Source organism: Rhinolophus sinicus, linkage group LG06 (genome assembly GCF_036562045.2).
Source record: "Rhinolophus sinicus isolate RSC01 linkage group LG06, ASM3656204v1, whole genome shotgun sequence".
Taxonomy (NCBI): domain Eukaryota; kingdom Metazoa; phylum Chordata; class Mammalia; order Chiroptera; family Rhinolophidae; genus Rhinolophus; species Rhinolophus sinicus.
In genome coordinates, this window is record NC_133756.1 from 127958361 (window position 1) to 127975877 (window position 17517).

The 17517-nt window shown below is 45.0% G+C and overlaps 1 protein-coding gene across 8 annotated transcripts in view; it reads left to right on the top strand.

The window, feature by feature from the left end:
• The window catches only part of TEAD1 (TEA domain transcription factor 1), a 254546-nt gene that overhangs the window by 72535 nt on the left and 164494 nt on the right, over positions 1-17517 (top strand). For all 8 annotated transcript variants that reach the window (XM_074336011.1, XM_074336012.1, XM_074336015.1 and 5 more), the window contains exon 2: positions 6156-6411. In XM_074336011.1, coding sequence (XP_074192112.1) covers positions 6255-6411 — 157 coding nt within the window. In that variant the 5' untranslated portion in view covers positions 6156-6254. The remainder of the gene's footprint in view (positions 1-6155; positions 6412-17517) is intronic.

Genomic DNA, 17517 nt, shown 5'->3' on the forward strand with positions numbered 1-17517 from the left:
AGACTATGCTTGATGGTGTTGGTCATGGACAGAGCTGAGGCTAGAGCGCTGCCTATATTCTCTCCCTGTGAAATCCAGCCTCCAGCCTACTGTCCAGTAAGGGTGTAGTGTGTCTGACAGTCCCATGGAATGTACATTCTCTCAGGACAAATGATTCTTACATTCAAATTCTGTTAAGTATTTGGCTTTGGTCAACTTCTTTAGGCCTCTGGACCTCATAAGGTGGGGATGATACCCAGTGAGGGTATTGCAATGATTAAATAAGGTCCTATCGGTGAAAGCTTCAAATACAGTGCTTGAAACGTGGTTCACAGGGAGGTGGTTGGCTTTGGATTTCATGTACCACTTCACTTTGGAAGTAAAGCTTCCCTTTTCCTACCCTTTTTGTTGGAGGGCAGTTTTTCTCTTGAGAAAAATTTGGGCTTTCACTAAGATCTCAGTGACCTTTGAACCATCAAATGCTTGGTTGAATCGTCTACTGCAAATACCATTCCAACTATGTGATTCTCTTTTTTTAAACACTAAAATGGCACCCACCTGTGTCTACTTCCACATTCTCCTGAGTGCTTAGAAATCTTTTGTCTTAGCTTTCTTCTCAGTGCCACTCCCTATATGTTGCCTTTTTCATTCACCAACTCACTCAAATTTGCTTTGCTACCATTTTTCAACTCTTTGAATTTCTTCCTTGGCCACTTCTTTGGCTTCTGGTCTTTACCTCCTCACTACTTTGCTTCCTGTATGGTTTTTCTTAGAGCTGTCACCTTCTGCTTCTCTTACAATATTGTATCTCAAAATAAGGTTTGTTTGTGGTAGAAGAAGTTTACCTTCTAAGCGACCCAAACGATATTTGTCCCTTTAACACTGAAGGACTTTTGGTTGTCAGTAATCATGATTAATAAATAAGAAATTGGATCAGACAGCCAATTCTTGGTTATCCAAACTGCCGGCTTAAGGCTGCCTTCTTAGATCTTCCTAATTTGGTGACATCCTTTGGGCTCTTACCACTCATTAGACCTTGGCCAGAGTCAGGGTGAGGAATGGAAAGGGAGCTGAAACTCAGTCCCGTCTCATGGAAAGCTTGATGATAAGTTCAGTCATGTTGTTATCAAAGAGTGTTCCTGTCATCTGGTTGTGGGTTTAGTCTTTCTTTCTTTGAGTATTTATTATGTCAGTATTTATTTTGCTAGTACTGGGGATACTGTGGTGAGTGTAACAGTCCCTGCCCTCAGGACACTGGGGTGTAGAGTCCATGGGAACACAAGGTGATGAATGACTAAGTTGGCCTCATTCAGAGTTAATGGTGAAAACTGAGGCAACAGGGGCTGTAAGTATTATGCGGTCCTGGGTTGCTGAGGTGGAGACAGAGTCCTAACTTCTAGTCCAGCTCTTTTCCTCTTGCCTCATAGTGTATTAAGTCATTGGCGAAAACAAGCGGGATGGCTTTTTTTGTGACCTTCATGATCGGTGGTGTTTTATTAATCATGAGGGTTAGTTAAAACTAACTCTTTTATTTAAGAGCTCTTAAATCATCCATAAGTGGGTGAGATGGTTACATTACGGGAGCCCCATAGGAACTCAGATGACAGGAGCAGCAGATTCCTGTGTCTTATGTCATATCCTTTGTATGTACTCGTACGTTCCTTGACTAGAGTTGGTGTTAGAAGCACCTTTATGTGACTGTCTCTCTCCCTTCTTCCCCCAGGCGCTAGTATTAATGCGTATTGGTCGAATACACAAATGATGTCATTCCACTGTACTCATGCTACCCTGCTGGCAGTGTCCGTGGGTAATTGTAAAAGGATGATCCATGTAGGGAGTATGGCTATTGGGGCACTTAGCAGCAATATTTGGGTCTCTGATAATAGTTCTTTTTGGAATTTATTATGGTGTGGGTAGGAATAGTTTCAGGAAAAAAAGGAACCTGTAGGAAAAAAAATGTTAATGATGGAAACTGAAGCACACATGATACACAGTATAATTTTAGCAAACAAGAATTCCCTTCTCTCTTTCATTTTAGGCATTCATTTAGGTTTGGGATTATTCCCCTGAACCAAACTAGAATATGAAAGTTATTGACCCTGTGAATGTAAGTTTAGATTTAGATGAGTGTTAGAAGTAAAAGTGTTTGTTTATCAGTTTAAATTTTCTGTCTAGTCACCTCAAGACCTAAGACAGGGGATCCTTTGTAAATTTATTTCCCAAACGGGACCATTAAGGGAAGTACCTTCATTTCTGCAGCGTCCCATTAGCAGTGGGAAATTGGGCATCACGAGGTACATACCACTGTCTAGAAATGATGGACTTGAAAACAAATGAACATCTGGTTGTGGTTCTACAGATGAAAGCACCTTCGCTCATTATCTCTAAATCTTTACGGCAGCCTGTGGAGTAGAGTCCCTTCACCCCTTAGTGATTTTTCTGTATTGGGATTGAATTGAATTGATTATCTCCACTTTTACAAATAAAACCTGAGCTTCTGAGAGGTTAAGGACTTTAGTCTGGACGGCATGGTCAGTGGGCAAGCCAGGTCTGGAGCCCAGATCAGTTGGAGCCTTCATATTATGTCCCCCTCCACCCCAATTCTATGTTGTTCCTCATTTAGTGAATTGACCGAAAGGTAACTCCTTTGCTCAAAGGATGGATGAGGAGGTGAGGACATCAGCTCTTCAGACACAGGTATTCTATGCATAATTCACTCGATTAGACCGTAGTGTTGGCAATAAGCAGCTGATTCTTGCTACGTATTTGGAAACCAGGTAGGTTGCGTGGTAGTTAACCAGTTCCACACGTTTTCAGGACACTCCTAGTGTGTGGCTGATACTCTGAGCCACTAGATAGCTACAAGGACAGTTTCCAGGATGAGGTGGATTTTGAGCTGGGCTGGAAGGACCTGAGGGAAGGAATGCCAGAATGGTTATTTCGGTATCCAGTACGGGGGCGGGGGGGGGGGGAGCTTTTCTCAGCCAGCCCCAATCTTGTGATCGGAAACTCTCTGCCCACACAGGGCCTCATCTTACAATTGGGTTGTAAAACCAAGGGTCTGTATAACTCTGTGGATTATGTATCTGGTAGCTTCTGAGGTTGTGTCCTGGCCCTAGTCCAGAGTAGGTAATTCCATCCTGCTAAGCTCCAGTTGACCAAATTGCAAGAGCCTGGACACAGAGTTCTTCCCTTTGCTGTAAATGAATAAAAGCATGTGAGCATTTAGAACAGAACAGTGCCTGTGCTTACTAAGTAGATGGGTCGATGAATGCTAGCTAGTACTGCATTCCCCAAACAACCAAGAGCTTGTGACCCTTGCTGTAGAGGTAACTTGAAAGGGTTGTCTGCAAGACTCTGCTGTTCGTCTTGAAGGCAGTCTCCCGCTGGTTGAACTAGCAGGAAATTTTTTTCTTACGTTGATCTAGAATCTTAGAACTTCCACAGAATGGGTTTACACTCTCTCCATGTGACAGATGGCTTTTCAGAGATTCTCTAATGTCTAAGGACACTAAGCATAGCGATTATAATTCAGAAAGCTCTTACCAGCTTTGGGCCACGGGCTCAGGCTAAAAATAATGGAATTTAATAGGAATAAATATAAACTTCTGTGTTTAGCTCCTAAACCAATTGCACAAGAGAGGGAATTCAGAAACAGCACTTGGAGTGTGGGAGCTTAGAAGTTTTATGGATCATACAGTCAATCCACCTCTGAGTGTCATTTCTTGAGGGTTGTGGACAAACTGGGATGTGTTCGTGAGGGCTGGGCAAGGGGGGATGTGAATTATGTCTAGTCTAGGAGACAGTCAGGAGCCCAGGGGCTGCACCTGTCATACCTAAGTGGGTGTTTTGGAGAGCGATATCCTCCTGCATGGATAGGATGGGTGGGTGGAAGTTCACCAGGACATGGGTTTTAGCCTAAGAGATGGAAGAATTTCAGTAGGTCAGTGCAAAGGAGTTGGTATTGGGGGAGGTAGTGGGCTCCTTGTCATTGGTGACGTCCAAGCATAGAACGGATGGCCAGTCAATGAGACGTGTTAGAGGGAATTCACACATTGAATTAGGAGGTTTTGGTGTGTTTTCGTCTGGAGACTTGAAAGCTTCCAGTTATATGATAATATTCTTTTTAGGCAAGGAAAGCTCCCGTGGTCCCTTCAGCTGGCCCTTACTGGCCTGGATTCCATCCCTCTACCACAGTGGTTGCGTGCTGGGGACATCCACTGTTTATCTTAAAATGTGGCTCCTTGGAGTGAATTCATACTGCTCTGAGCTGCCCAGAGCTCCAGGACTGGCCTGTATTTTTGTATGTGTCTATTGTTTTGATTTCTTTTGGGGAAGGTGGAGAAGGAGAAGGTGGACTAGCCACTGCTCTCAGAGCATTCAGTTGTTTTCTCATAATTTCTCCAGTGAACCACTTTGGAGAACAGACTCTAGGGGAGAGTACAGCTTGAGTTTTATAAGACTCTTAGATCCCAACAAAAAATGTAATAATTTGAGAATTCAAAAGACCCACACTGCAGGCATCGCACGGTTCATCTGGGGGTCAGATGAACACCCTTTCTTGTGGCATAATTTATACCTCAACATTTGGCAGTTTTTAACGTCCTGTGTCAATGTACATGTGTTGGTAAGAAGTAGTAAATATTTTGCTGACAGCTTCTTTGAATGATGGATCCGTGGCAGCATTTAAAGGCAGACAACCTGAGGGTTTCTTTGATCCAGGTGCTGCCAAATGTAAAAATCTGTCAGGGTACGCAGCCAAAAGTACCCACTATTTATACCACTAATTGTGTAATGTTCATGTGCCCCAGAGTTTCTGCACCTGGGATCTGTTGATACGCACCAGTGGGGGAGGGCAGGGGAAAGGGATACAATTGGGAGGGAGAAGGAAAGAAGACAGGCTGCTTGATCTCAGGTGACTGCACTGGAACACAGAGCGGTCCCTGGTGCCTGGTGAGGCCGCCAGCACCTGCTCCCCTCCTGGCTGCCTCTGTTGTAATGTTGTACAGACTTGATGGGCAGACAGCGGGGAATGGTGGTCCCACTAAGCCATCCCTACTCAGGCCCTGTGCCTCCCCTCTTCCATCAGTGCGCAGGAGCAATTCTTCTCATTTTTGGAGAAGGCTTTGAATTAATGATCTGATGCCTTTTCAACAAAGAAATATTGATATGTTAGTGTGCGGACAGCATGGGGTACTGGATTAGATCATTTTCACATTGGTGTTTGTGCCCGTTTGACATTTGTTTGGAAAGCTTATCTCTTTAAAACCATACGTTTCATGCATAATTTAAGGGGACTATATCTTTGAGAAAGATTTCTTTTGGTTCTGTAATCTCAGTGCTACAGAGAAATAAATGAAAGCCTTCCCCATGATTTTCTTACAATCAGGAATTCTGAGTAGGTTGCCGGATGAAGTGCCCATATAGGTGTAAAACATTTCTTTCTGCAAATGTCCTGGCCACTTGTAGCCATTGCAGGGAAGGCAGGAATGGGGACAACTTGGTCTCTGCTTCAAGGTTACAGTCCAGAAGCTGAGAGCGGCAACGTGACCTGACTGTACAGTGTCAAAGTCCCACAGAGAAATGCTTGGGACTAGCAGGTCCAGGTCACCTGGCAGAGCTGTCTCAGTAGTGTATTTGTGATAACAAAATAGTCGCCCTCCGTCCTTCCTCCATGCTGCCACCATCTTGCATCCGGGTGATCTCAGTCACAAATACCGGAATGGTTTAACATTTCAGAGTTCTCATGTCAGTTGCCACAGTGAGGCAGACGTCTTTTGTTTTCCTTGATTTTATTTTAAACAACTTGCGCTGCTGTGGTGATTTGATTATCAGTGAGCAAAGTGCTCCTGATAGGAGGCACTGGGTAAATGTTTTGTATGATCCACTGTGAACATGTGTACCATTCTCACATGAAAACTTCCTCTCTCCTCCGTGAAGATTGTCCAGCTTCTATCTGCCTTTGCATTTCTGTATTGAGATGATTGCATTTCTGTATAGCATGATGCATAAAGAACAAAAGCCCCTTGGATCTGAAAATTCCATATTTTCTGGTAGGAGTTGCTCTCCAAGCAAAGCTGCCGACGGAATAATGTGCAATGAAACTACCAAGAGCAGTAGCAGTATGTTGGTGGCTACCTCGTCCTTATCACACTATCTTTTGATTTCTCTCTTAGGTTTATTTTCTTGAAAAGGCTCCAGGCTTCGGCTTGGAAAATCCAACCGCCAAAATTGAGCCCAGCAGCTGGAGCGGCAGTGAGAGCCCTGCCGAAAACATGGAAAGGATGAGTGACTCTGCAGATAAGCCAATTGACAACGATGCAGAAGGGGTCTGGAGCCCTGATATTGAGCAGAGCTTTCAGGAAGCCTTGGCTATCTATCCACCATGTGGGAGGAGGAAAATCATCTTATCAGACGAAGGCAAGATGTATGGTAAGTGGTTTGGAATGCTCCTTTGAAATGCTGCAACCTGCTTTCGTAGTAAAAGATCATTATAACTCGCCTTCTGCTGAGATCCATTCATTATGTTGCGCTGAATGAGCTTCGTAGAACTGTAGTTGGCCATCCAGCAGACTGCAGCTCAGCTAAAGAGGAGAGTCACTGAGGGACCATTGGGAAATCATTCCCTGGGGTTTCTTCTCCTTCTCCTTGCTCAGTGGCGTTATAGCAAAAGCTTTCAAGGTCCAGGTAGGAACACAGATAGTTGCAGTGGCATATGCAGATGTGAACGTGGGGACTAGTTCTTGAGAGTGCGTACCCCGTTGAGAGGAAGCGCTGCCACTCGCTACAGGTAACGGACTGGTGCCACCTAGAAATGGGGGCCTGGTGCTGCCAAATCTCTTGATTGAACACACACACGCGTGCGCGCGCACACACACACACACACACACACACACACACACACACATATAGTTTTTTTCCCCAAGAAGAGCTAGCAATCGTAGACGTTTACGTAGGAAATCTACTCATTTTTAAAAAGCCAGCACTTTTTTTTTTTTTAACACAACCTTGTACAGGTCAGGTGAAACATGTGCGTGGCTTGATCAGCCAGTTGGCTGCTTTGTTGCCAGTTTGTAGTTGAATGGCAGACAAGGCATTAACCCCTCCCCCCCGGCCATTCTCACCTGTCTCCCATTCTATAAGGGGACACCTGGCGGTGTGTTCTGCAGGAAACTCCATGAGAGCCCAAGAGGGCAAGAGCAGTTGCCCAGATGGCTTGGGATGCCAAAGGCAGTGGCACGTACACATCCGTGGTCTGGAGTTTGCATGCGGGCTTTGGGCATTCCCCGCTCCTTCCATAATGTGTCCAGCTGTAGACCTGTACTTTGTGGCTGCCTCCCTTTTGGGAAGCAGATGGCAGGTGGTTGCTTGTACATTCTACTTGTCTGATGGGGCATATTGAGTTGACAGAGTTTGTACTAGAGCTGAGTCTAAAGAGATGCAAACCAATAACCGAAACTCAAAGAGACCCGGCTCAGCCACCAACCTGAGGTTGTTAACTTATCACAAGAGTGATTTATTTCTAAATAATTTGAGAGCTTTTCCATAATAGGGTGCTGTGCCTTTACTCCTGAGCCTCCTCTGTCAGGAGCCATAGGAGGCTGCAGCTCAAACTAGCACACACTGCTAAGGAGAGAGCAGATGGTAGTGCAGCTGCCACCAGCTGTGCCCCCCCACCCTCCTCCTCTCCAACTTGGATGATGTAATGGAAACAAGGAAAATTTTGCTTTCTGCAGCATTGGAGTCTCTCAGCCTGTCAGTGTCACACACACGGGGTGGGGTAGGGGAGAACCCAAACCTTCAGCATTTGTTTTATGCTCTCGTGTGATCCTCTAGCCAGAGAAGCTCCTTCGGGTCTGGTGAATTGGACTCAAGAGGAAACATCTCAGTTGCTGTGGATAGAAAGTTTCAGGGCCTTTGATTTTTCTGTGTGTTTGTGTCTTTCCTAGGCTACCTGATCCTCAGCCTGGCTCTTTGCTTTCAGGGTCTTCTCTTCAGACCTGAAAAATGCAACCTCCCCATTCTAAAGACAGAGAAAAGCACTTTAATCTTTGAGCCATCTTTGAAGCTGATTTTATTACAAGTAGTGAAGGTGGCTTCGAGCCAGTCTACCTTGTACAACTCCCATTTGTTACCCAGAAATTGTTATAATCTAAAATATTGGCCTAGTATTGAAAATCCTGCTTGGGAATAACTACAGCGCTTCATTTCTCCTAAGGAATTCTGGGAAAGGCATTGTCCCTTTAGGAACGAGGTCTCAGGACTGAAAACATAATTCAAAGCAAAAGTTAATTTTTTCAACTCCAGTTTTATTTTCTTTGTTGAGTGTACTTATGAGGTAGCAGCTGTGATGGATATACAATTTGCCTGTAGCTCCATCAAAAAAATATTTTTGTGTGTGTGAAAATAATTGCATAAGAGCTCTTGTTGGTGATTGGGTATCAGAGGCAGCGGGCTAGGAAACCGAATGGTGAGAAGTTGTGGGTTTGAGTCATCTAGTAGTAGTGAACTTGAATAGTCCTGTACTGGGTCTGCGTCTCAGTTTTTTTCCCCTGTAAGAAAAGAGGGTAAAGTAGATGATGTTTGTGGGTCCTTGAGACTCTTCTGTTATGATGCTGTGATTTGGGGACTTGTTCCTCAGTAAGAGTGATCAGTCCCTTGACAAACCTGATGGTAGTTGTGGGAGCATGTCTTTAATACCCAGGGTAATCAGATTCTGAATGTTTCCTCAGAGCATGTTCTTGGTGGGTAGATTCTTTTTTTCCTTAAATCAGCCTTCACTTACTAACCATGTTGGTGACCAACCTGATTTAAAATGGGGCTATCCATTTGAGCAAGCAACATTAGGAGTTATAGCTGCAGGGTCATGTGTCCTGATTTGGGGGTGCAGGAGATGCATTTGCTGCAGTGGCCCTGAAGCCACCCCACCTCCAGGCAGCTGCCTTGGGGAGAAAACATTGCCTTCCACTCCCTCTCTTTGGACAACAGGAAGGAACTTTGCTTCTACTGCTACTTTGAAAGGGAAATGTGGTTGCTGGGTTATGGGAGGTGGAGACTGGACCCCGTAACTGGAACTGCCCCAGGTACCTTGGAGCTTCCTGTGACCTGCTTGTTACTTGGAGGATGAGAAAAGGTTGGGTTGGGAGACTCCACAGTGAGGCCCCAGCCACTTGGGGATGGAGTCATGTGAGCAGTGTGGGCCAGAGCTACTGTTTCTTAGCTTCTGGCCTGTTCTCCCTCTTACCGTACGTGAATCAGGACACAAACCAGACCAGGAATCGAGGTTGCTTAAGGTCCTGAGAGCATACTTTTTCTCTTGAGCATTTTTAAAGTGAAAACATTGAAAGCATTTGGGATTCCATGGAGTAAAATCAAAATAATTTAATGTCTTTTAGTGAAATAGCAAGTGTTTTTGACTTGAGCGGGCTATTGCGATATTTCTCAGCATTTGTAGAGTACATTGTGATGTCACTAATCCTGAGCCATTGGAGAAGGAAGGTCAAGTGCAGCGCTGACTTATTTTGGTAATGAAATTTCCTCCGTGGTTGGCAGTAGGACAGATGCAGTCTTATAGAGGGGAAGAATGGCAGGCTCTTTGCGATGAGGTTTGGACCATTTGAAGAGATGGCTTCTCGCTGCTCTCTGGGTCTGGGGGGCAGCTGAGACTGTACGTGGTTGGTCTCCATGTGGACACGTCACTTCTGCCTTGGGCACCCTGTGTGTGGCAGCTGTTCGTAGGGATCACTAGAAAGAGGAGGAGACCTCTTTGAATTTGTTCCTGAGAGCTTGCAAGCTCACTCTTTTTCCTTGTGTTTCCCTTTCCTTATTTATACATAGCTATGCGTCTTTTTTTCTGGGAAGTAGTTGTTGAGGAGGTAGCAGGAGGACAAGATGGAAGAGAAGTTCTTGATCAACAAACTTGTCTGGGATTGAATTTCACCGGAGCAGACCTTAATTTAAACTACGGCAAAAGAGCGAACCACGGGAATACCCGGATGTGTTTCTGTTGCAACTGAAAACCGTGGTCTGGCAATGTGGTCACATACGTATCTTCTCCCATAATCAAAACCAGGGTAGGGACAGGCGCTGACATTCACTCACTGCTTGCTTTAGAGACAGAAAAGTGTAGCACTTCACGTCTTGGGCTTTGAAACGGACATGAATCCTGATTTCTAGACATCAGACTTGGGGCACGTTGCTTTTCCGCCTCTGTGCATCCATTCCGTCAGCTGCAAAAGGCATAGAACTAGATCCTACTTCACAGGATTGTTAGAAGAAGTAAACAAACTAATAGAGACCTGGGATCCTCCCTCCCACGTTTGAGCAGTGCCTGGTATACAGTGAGAGCTGTAAAAGTGTTTATGAACTAAAACCAAACAGTGCTTCCTGCCAGGGACTGGGTTAAAAAGGCTTTACATAGTATTTCCCTCCAGTGCTCACAACAAGCTCACAGCAACAGTTTGAGGTGGGTGATCTGATCCCCACCTTGTAGATGAGGAAGCTGGGGCTAAGAGGGGTACAGGGGCTTGCACAAAGGGACCAGGATAAATGGAAGAACAGGAGAGTTTCAAACCCAGGACTTGTCTGACTCCAAAACCTGGGCTCTTTCCTCTGTGCTTCTTTGGTGGAGGTCATTCAACATTAATTCAAGAAGTCAGTATTGAGCGCCACCTGTATTCCAGCCGTGGGCTCAGGGTTGTCAGAGATACAGCAGTGAACCAGACAGACGCGGTCCCTGCCCTCATGGAGCCCTCACAAGTTCATTTGCAGGAAACACTGACCTGAGGTCAGGGCTGTGTGCCAGAGCTTTCTGGGAAGTCTGAGAGCCCTTTGAAGATGGTCACCTTCCACTTAGCCTTTTGAAGCCTGTTCTTGGCCACCATTGTCCAGGGCACCTGGCCCAATGCTGGCAGGAAGAAAGCTTCTCAAATAACACAGCAGGAGGATCCTAGATCACAAGGCTGGCCCTGGTGGTGGCCAGGAAGATGTCTGGAAGATTCTGGTGCCCTAGGATCCTACAGGCAGCCTGGGCAGAACAGTTGCTGGGCGATGACTTTTTTCTTCGGAGCAGATGTCTTCAGGGTCCTTGCTTATGACGACAGCTCCAGGGATGCCCTTTTCTTACTGTGATGCCAGGCCTACTGGTTCGCCTTAGAGAGCTGAGTTATAAGGAGTAGAGAAGTTAAGGAGGAGGGCATCTCTGGGCGAGCCCTCCCCAATTGCCGACCTGAGTTCTGCCAGCCACGGGAGCACAGGACGGGGAATCTGCCCTTTGCCTACTTCATATAAGCACAAGAAAGAAGAAGGAAGGGGGCTGTTTTATGAGGTGGTGGCAGCACTGACAAGGGGACATCAGAATGAACACATACAAGCAGGTTTGCCTACACTAATTAATCATGTGGCAAAGACACTGAAATATGATCTAGAGAACTGGTCAAGGAAATGCAGGATCATCCCTTTGGAAGACAGTGGACTTTCACAACGTATCTTTGAGGACCAGGAAGTGGCCTATGGCTGTGGAGACCCCCAAGGCCCTGATGTGGAAATGGCTATATAATCCGAGCCCTAGAGGTTCTCCAGGCCTTGCGAAAGTGAGCCTTGGGGTCTGAGCTGAACTTGTTCTTTCCATTTCTCCATGTGAACACCATGTGGCATCTTTGATTTCCTCTTTTGGTCTGATCTGTGTTGCAGGGCGTTATTTCAAGTGAATTGGCCAGAAATAGGCTGGAAGCTCCTTAAGGCAGGGCCACCACCCTGCTGTCTGATGGGACGTACTCATAGAAGGTGTCAGTAATGTTTATTGAATATATGCATACATGAATTATTAGTTGAAACCAACGAAGGTGAATAAATAAACTTCTAAGCCCCAGGGCCTCTACTGTTGGAGGAACTAGATAGAAAGAAAGGGAGAAAGGAAAAAAAAAAGGAAAGATGTTTGTATATTTAATTGTCTTTCTAGATTGAGAAAGAGGAAACCCCGGTTTTTGCTATGTGTGTTGGCAAATGTTAGCTCAAGAGGTAGGAAAGATTTCTGCCCAAATAGGCACAGCAGCAGAACAAGGGTTAATTCTAGAGTCCTAAGCACCGATGAGTAATGGGGGATTTTGAAATAGTTTGGTTCCTGTGAGAATAGCAAAGCCAACGTCATCAGTGCTTTGATTGGGAAGTTGAGGGTGCGGGGGCCATGTGGAGGTTTATAGACAAGGTGTGAGCCCTTGTGCAATCTGGGTAAAAAAATAGTTAATTAGGATGGCTCAAGAACTGGTCATAGTGGAGCAAAAGGAAGTGGATGTTAAGTTATTACCAAGTTATGCTTTGTTGTAGCAGTGGCTGGATGCGCCCTGGGATGGAGGAAAACATGGATTCCTAAATCTTTCATTGAGGGCCGGCATGCACTGTGCTTTGACAGCAGTGGGGACAGCAGATCAAAAATAATGAAAACAGCTGACCTATTTGACCAGTTACTATGTGCTAGGTACTTTCTCTTTGCTTTGGAATGAGTTATCTGTTTATTCCTTACAACAATCTAACGCTATAGGTAGGTACTGTGATTATCCCCATTTTACAGTTGAGGAAGCTGAGTCCCACCAAGGTCACGTTACTTATTCAGGGTCACGTAGAAATAAGTGGTGGAGTTGACATTTGAAACCAAGCCAGCCAATACAATAACCGTCTACAACAGTGACACAGAAGGAAGTATATTCTGTACTTCCTATATTGTGTACTTCCATAGAAGGAAGTATTTTCTATACTAGAATTATATTCACAGCTTAGTGGTAGGGCAGTGGAAAGTGAGATTATTGATGATTGGGGAATGCAGATGTCTGTATTTAAGAGTGGAAGAGAAGCAGAAAGAAGTGATCTGAGCTAACTTTGAGTGGGAAAAGGCCACTTGGTTTTTTTGTTTTTTTGTGGGTTTTTTTTTAACTTAATTTGGATTATAGACCCATTTGAGAATCTATGGAAAGCTGTAGATCTTTTCTGCAGAAAAAATGCATGTGTGTGTGTAGTTACGGGATTTTTGCATATAACGTTAGGTGATTTCTGGTTCAGAATTGCTACTGTGAGGAGAGAGGGACGGGAAGGGCATTCATGCCTAAGGGAACAGTGCGATAAAGGCACAGAGTCCGGAAAGGGCCCAGCTCTGGTGCTCTCAGAAATGAGGGTGTATCCTGGAGGGTGATGGTAGATGAGCTTGGAAACGTGGGCTGGCACTGTATCATGGAGGACCTTGAATGCCTCGCCGTGGTGTCCGGTGCTCCTTCTGAGGACAGAGGGAAGCCATGACATTTTTTTCAGGAGAGATGACATGAGTCAGCCTGTGTTTTACGAAGCCAGTTCCCAGGGCGTGAACACAAGTTAGGTGGCTCTTGCAATAGTCCAGTGGGAGAGGATGAGGCCTAAACCAGGGTACGGGCAGTGTTGGTGGGGACATTCCAGAAATAGAACCAACAGGACTGGCTGACTGGATGTCATTTGTGAAAGAGAAGGAGGAGTTGAAGATGGTTTCAGGGTTCTGCTTCTGGGGAGCAGGGAGGATGGTGGGACTATTACATGGAATGGGGAGTGGAGACAGGAGAAGCAGGTTTGTAGAGAGGAGAGGAATGTGCTCGTGGTATTGGGTGGCCATCCGGATGAGGTGACCTGCAGGGAGCTGGAAATCTGTACCTAGAACTCAGTTGCAGGGGTAGTTTGCGTTCGCCATCGGAGAAGTTCTCCCTAAAGCTGTGAGAGTGGGTGAGAATGGCCTGCCACATGCAGGCCCACAGTGTCTTGTGGTCAAACTGGCATGGATTTTAAAGTCTCTGTGGCAGTGGGAGAGTGAAGAGTGGGGGAGTCAAGAAGAAGGGAGATGCATCAGTGGTCCCCAAGCCTGCCCATCATCATCAGAAGTACTTAAGAAGCTTAAAAAACAACAACAACAACAAAAAGGCAAAACAGACTGAAAACCAATTGAGTCCGCGTCTCTGAATACGTATGGTCTGGGAATCTGTATTCTGGGTAGTTTGGGTGATCGGCCAGGTTTGAGAGCCCCTGGGCTAAGCTACAAGCCTGGGTGCTGGAGGACAGGACCACATTTTCAGAGTTGGTAAAAGAAACAAATGAGCAGAGAGCAAGACCAACGTTTGAAGCAGTCCTTGCATGGCTCGAACGCAGGAAATGAACGACCTTACTCAGTTTATGCTCCCTCTGTACCAGGAGGGAACGTTTGGCCATGCATGGAAGGAGCCATGAGATGGTATCTTGAAGGGCATAAAAATTAAAGGAAGACTAATTGTAGGATAGAGGAGAGACTTAGCCATCTGGTTAGTAGAGGGGGAAAAATTATGAATTGAAGATATATTTGATGGAATGAAACCCGGAAGAAACTTGAAAGGGAGTGAGCCTTCTTTTACTCTGATGCATAGTCAGATGGGTGGGGAGTCGAGGGAGCACATTGCTTTCTTCAGAAAAGGAGTAAGGACATGTGGGCTGAGCGGGCGGGGGGCTTCTGAAAAGGAGAGCGAGCTTAGAAGAGATATTATGGGGGAATGGGATCTGGATGAACAGGGATAAAAGAATTGCTGAGCAGTGTACTGATCTTATTCAGAGTCCCCCAATTCTGTGTGTGTGTGTGTGTGTGTGTGTGTGTGTGTGTGTGTGTGTATTAAGTTCTGTACAATGTTATCACCTGTGTAGGTTCAGGTATCCACCACCACAGTGAGAATACAGAACAGTCCCAACACCACAACAATTGCTGACATTCCATTTTCATAACCATACCCACCTCGGTCCTGCTTCGCAGTACCTTATCCCTAACTCCTGGCAATCATTAATTCATCTTCTATTTCTAAACTACTGTCTTTTCAGATGCATTATATAATGGAATCATATGGTATGGGATTGGCTTTTTTTTTCTTCCATTCAGCATAATTCCCTGGAGATTCATCCAGGATGTCCCGCGTATCAATACTTTTTTTCTTCTAACTGGTAGTCCCTGGTATATATGTGTACCGCAGTGTGTTTAACTGTTCACCTCTTCAGGGTCATCTGTACTGATTCTCTTTTTTGGTGGTTACAAATAAAGCTGCCAAGACCATTTATTTTCAGGTTTTTGTGTGAACTTAAGTTTTCATTTCTGAGGATTAATTGTCCAGGAGTGTAATTGCTGGGTTATATCATAGTTGTGCCTTTAGTATTTTTTTTTTTTTTAATTGACTGCTCAACCATTTTACAGAGCAGCTTTACCATTTTACATTTTCACCTGCAATCTAGATTCTCTGCACCCCTCCCAGCATTTGGTGTTGTCACTACTGTTTATTTTAGCCATTCTGATAGGTGTGTGGTGCTATCTCATGTGGTTTTAATTTGCATATCCCTAATGACTAATGATGTTGAACATCTTTTCATGTGCTTATTTGCCATCTGTATATTGTCTTCCGTGAAATATCTGTTTATGTCTTTTGTCCACTTTCTAATTGGATTATTTATGGTTTTACTGTTGCATTTTGGGAGTTCTTTAGATACGAGTTCTTTGCTGCACATGTTGTTTGCACATATTTTCTCCTAGTCTGTCACTTATCTTTTCATCTTCTTCACATGGGCTCCCACAGAGTAAAAGTTTTAAATTTTGATGAGATCCAGTATTTTAATTTTCCCTCTTGTGGACTGTTCTTTTGGTGTCAAGTCTAAGAACTCATTGCCTAGTCCTAGTTCCTGAAAATAATTCTCCTGTTTTGTTGTAAAAGTTTTATGATTTGTTTCTTTTTTTACATTTGAGTCTGTGATCCATTTGGAATGAAGGCAGAGAGTGTTACTTTTTGGGGAACCCATTGGCATGATTACATAATATTTCCCCAGAGGATTCGGATTTATTCATATTTTGACAGTTTGTAGGGCTGGGCCCTGAGACACTAAGGTACTGGTGAGTGCGGGGTCGCCCCGGTCTAGGTGAGGAAGGAAAGGGTCGAGGTGAAGCCGGAGGGGCTAAGTCGTGATGTGTGCTCTGCTCAGAGGCTCTGCTGCCTTCCTTAGGCGAGGGCGGCGGGGCAGGAGGCTGTGGTCATGTGCTGGAGATGAGAGGTGGAGAGGTTTCAGGTGATGAGTTTCGAGGTGTGGCCACAAATGTGGACAACTGATATGGACGTGGGCCATGGCCACTGGAGACGAGGAAGTCAAACCCCGTGAGGCTCGTCAGCATTGGGCTGGTTAATCACTGATGTTGCGGTTAACAGTCGTCAAGTGTGAATTTGTAAATAAATGTACCAAGGTCTCCAGATATTGGGGAATGTTTTTGAGGAGAACATGATCCCCTGGATGTGAATGGAAAGAGTTTGGAATAAGTGAATGATATGGACCTAGTGAAGAGCAGGTGACAGAATGGTGGGCTGGAAGAAACATTGGGGTCACAGGAAAATGCTAATATTCCCTACCTCCTTGCTCCCCAATTCTTTGGCTGGCCCCAAACTGCTACACCTATTTGCGATGTTATCTTTGGACAGCTATATAAGCTCTTTGTGTGTTGTTGCCAGCATTTGTAGAACAGAACGAGGAAATCAACATATTTCTTCCTACCTCTCAGCAATCTGGAGAGAAATACAATTATGGGTGAAAAAGTGCTTTAAACTGAATTCTAAACAGAATGCTTTAGTGAGGTTAAGCCCATTCAAGAAAGCCTGTTGGAACGGTAGGAAAGAATATTTTGAATTCAGCTTCCCTGGCCTAGATAGAGGGGTGTTTGGTTGAACTGACCCCTCACCCCTTTCAGGGTTTCTGCCAAAGAAAGGGTTGGAGAGGGGAGACCCAGGGCAAACTGTCTGGATGAGAATTGCAGATGATGGAGGGGACCGAGGGGAGCCCGTTGCCTGGCAAGGCTGGGCAGGCCCCAGAACAGTGGCCCTCCATGGCATCCAAGGGGAGGAGGCAGCGGGCAGACTTGTGTGTTCTTAGCAGCACAGTCCTGGCTTCCAAGACTGTCTCTCTCCTCTTCCCCCATGACTCCACTTCCAGAGCTGCAGTTCCGTGCTCCTCTGTAGCTGCAGCCTTGCATTTCACCTGAGAACTCATTGCTTCTGAGCTTCTTGTTATACTTACTTATTTGTGTCCCATTGATCGTAAGTGCTTAGAGTGGGCATTTTAATGATCACGAGCATTGTTATTATGATCGTGTTGTGTTGATCTCTTTAGTAAAGGTTCTATCTTAGAGAACCTTCAGCTCGTTAAATTTAAATAAATATATAGATGTGGTGTGCGGTTAGGATCGTAGAAAAAAATCTGAAGGAATTTACAACCTAGAAATGGTGGTTGCCGCAGGGATTATAAGCAACTCACTCCTTTTCTATTATATGTTTCTGTATTAATGGAGTTTTTTATAGTGAACATATGTTACTTTTGGAATTGGAGGGAAAAAATAATTACATCAGGTTGATTTTTTCCCCTCTGATTCTGAATAAGGGGTACTCATTAAAGAAATGTGGAAAATACCGCGAATTAAAAACAAACCATATTGTCCAGGTTCACTTCGGTGTGATGTTTGTTTACCAGGGGTTCATGGGGCGG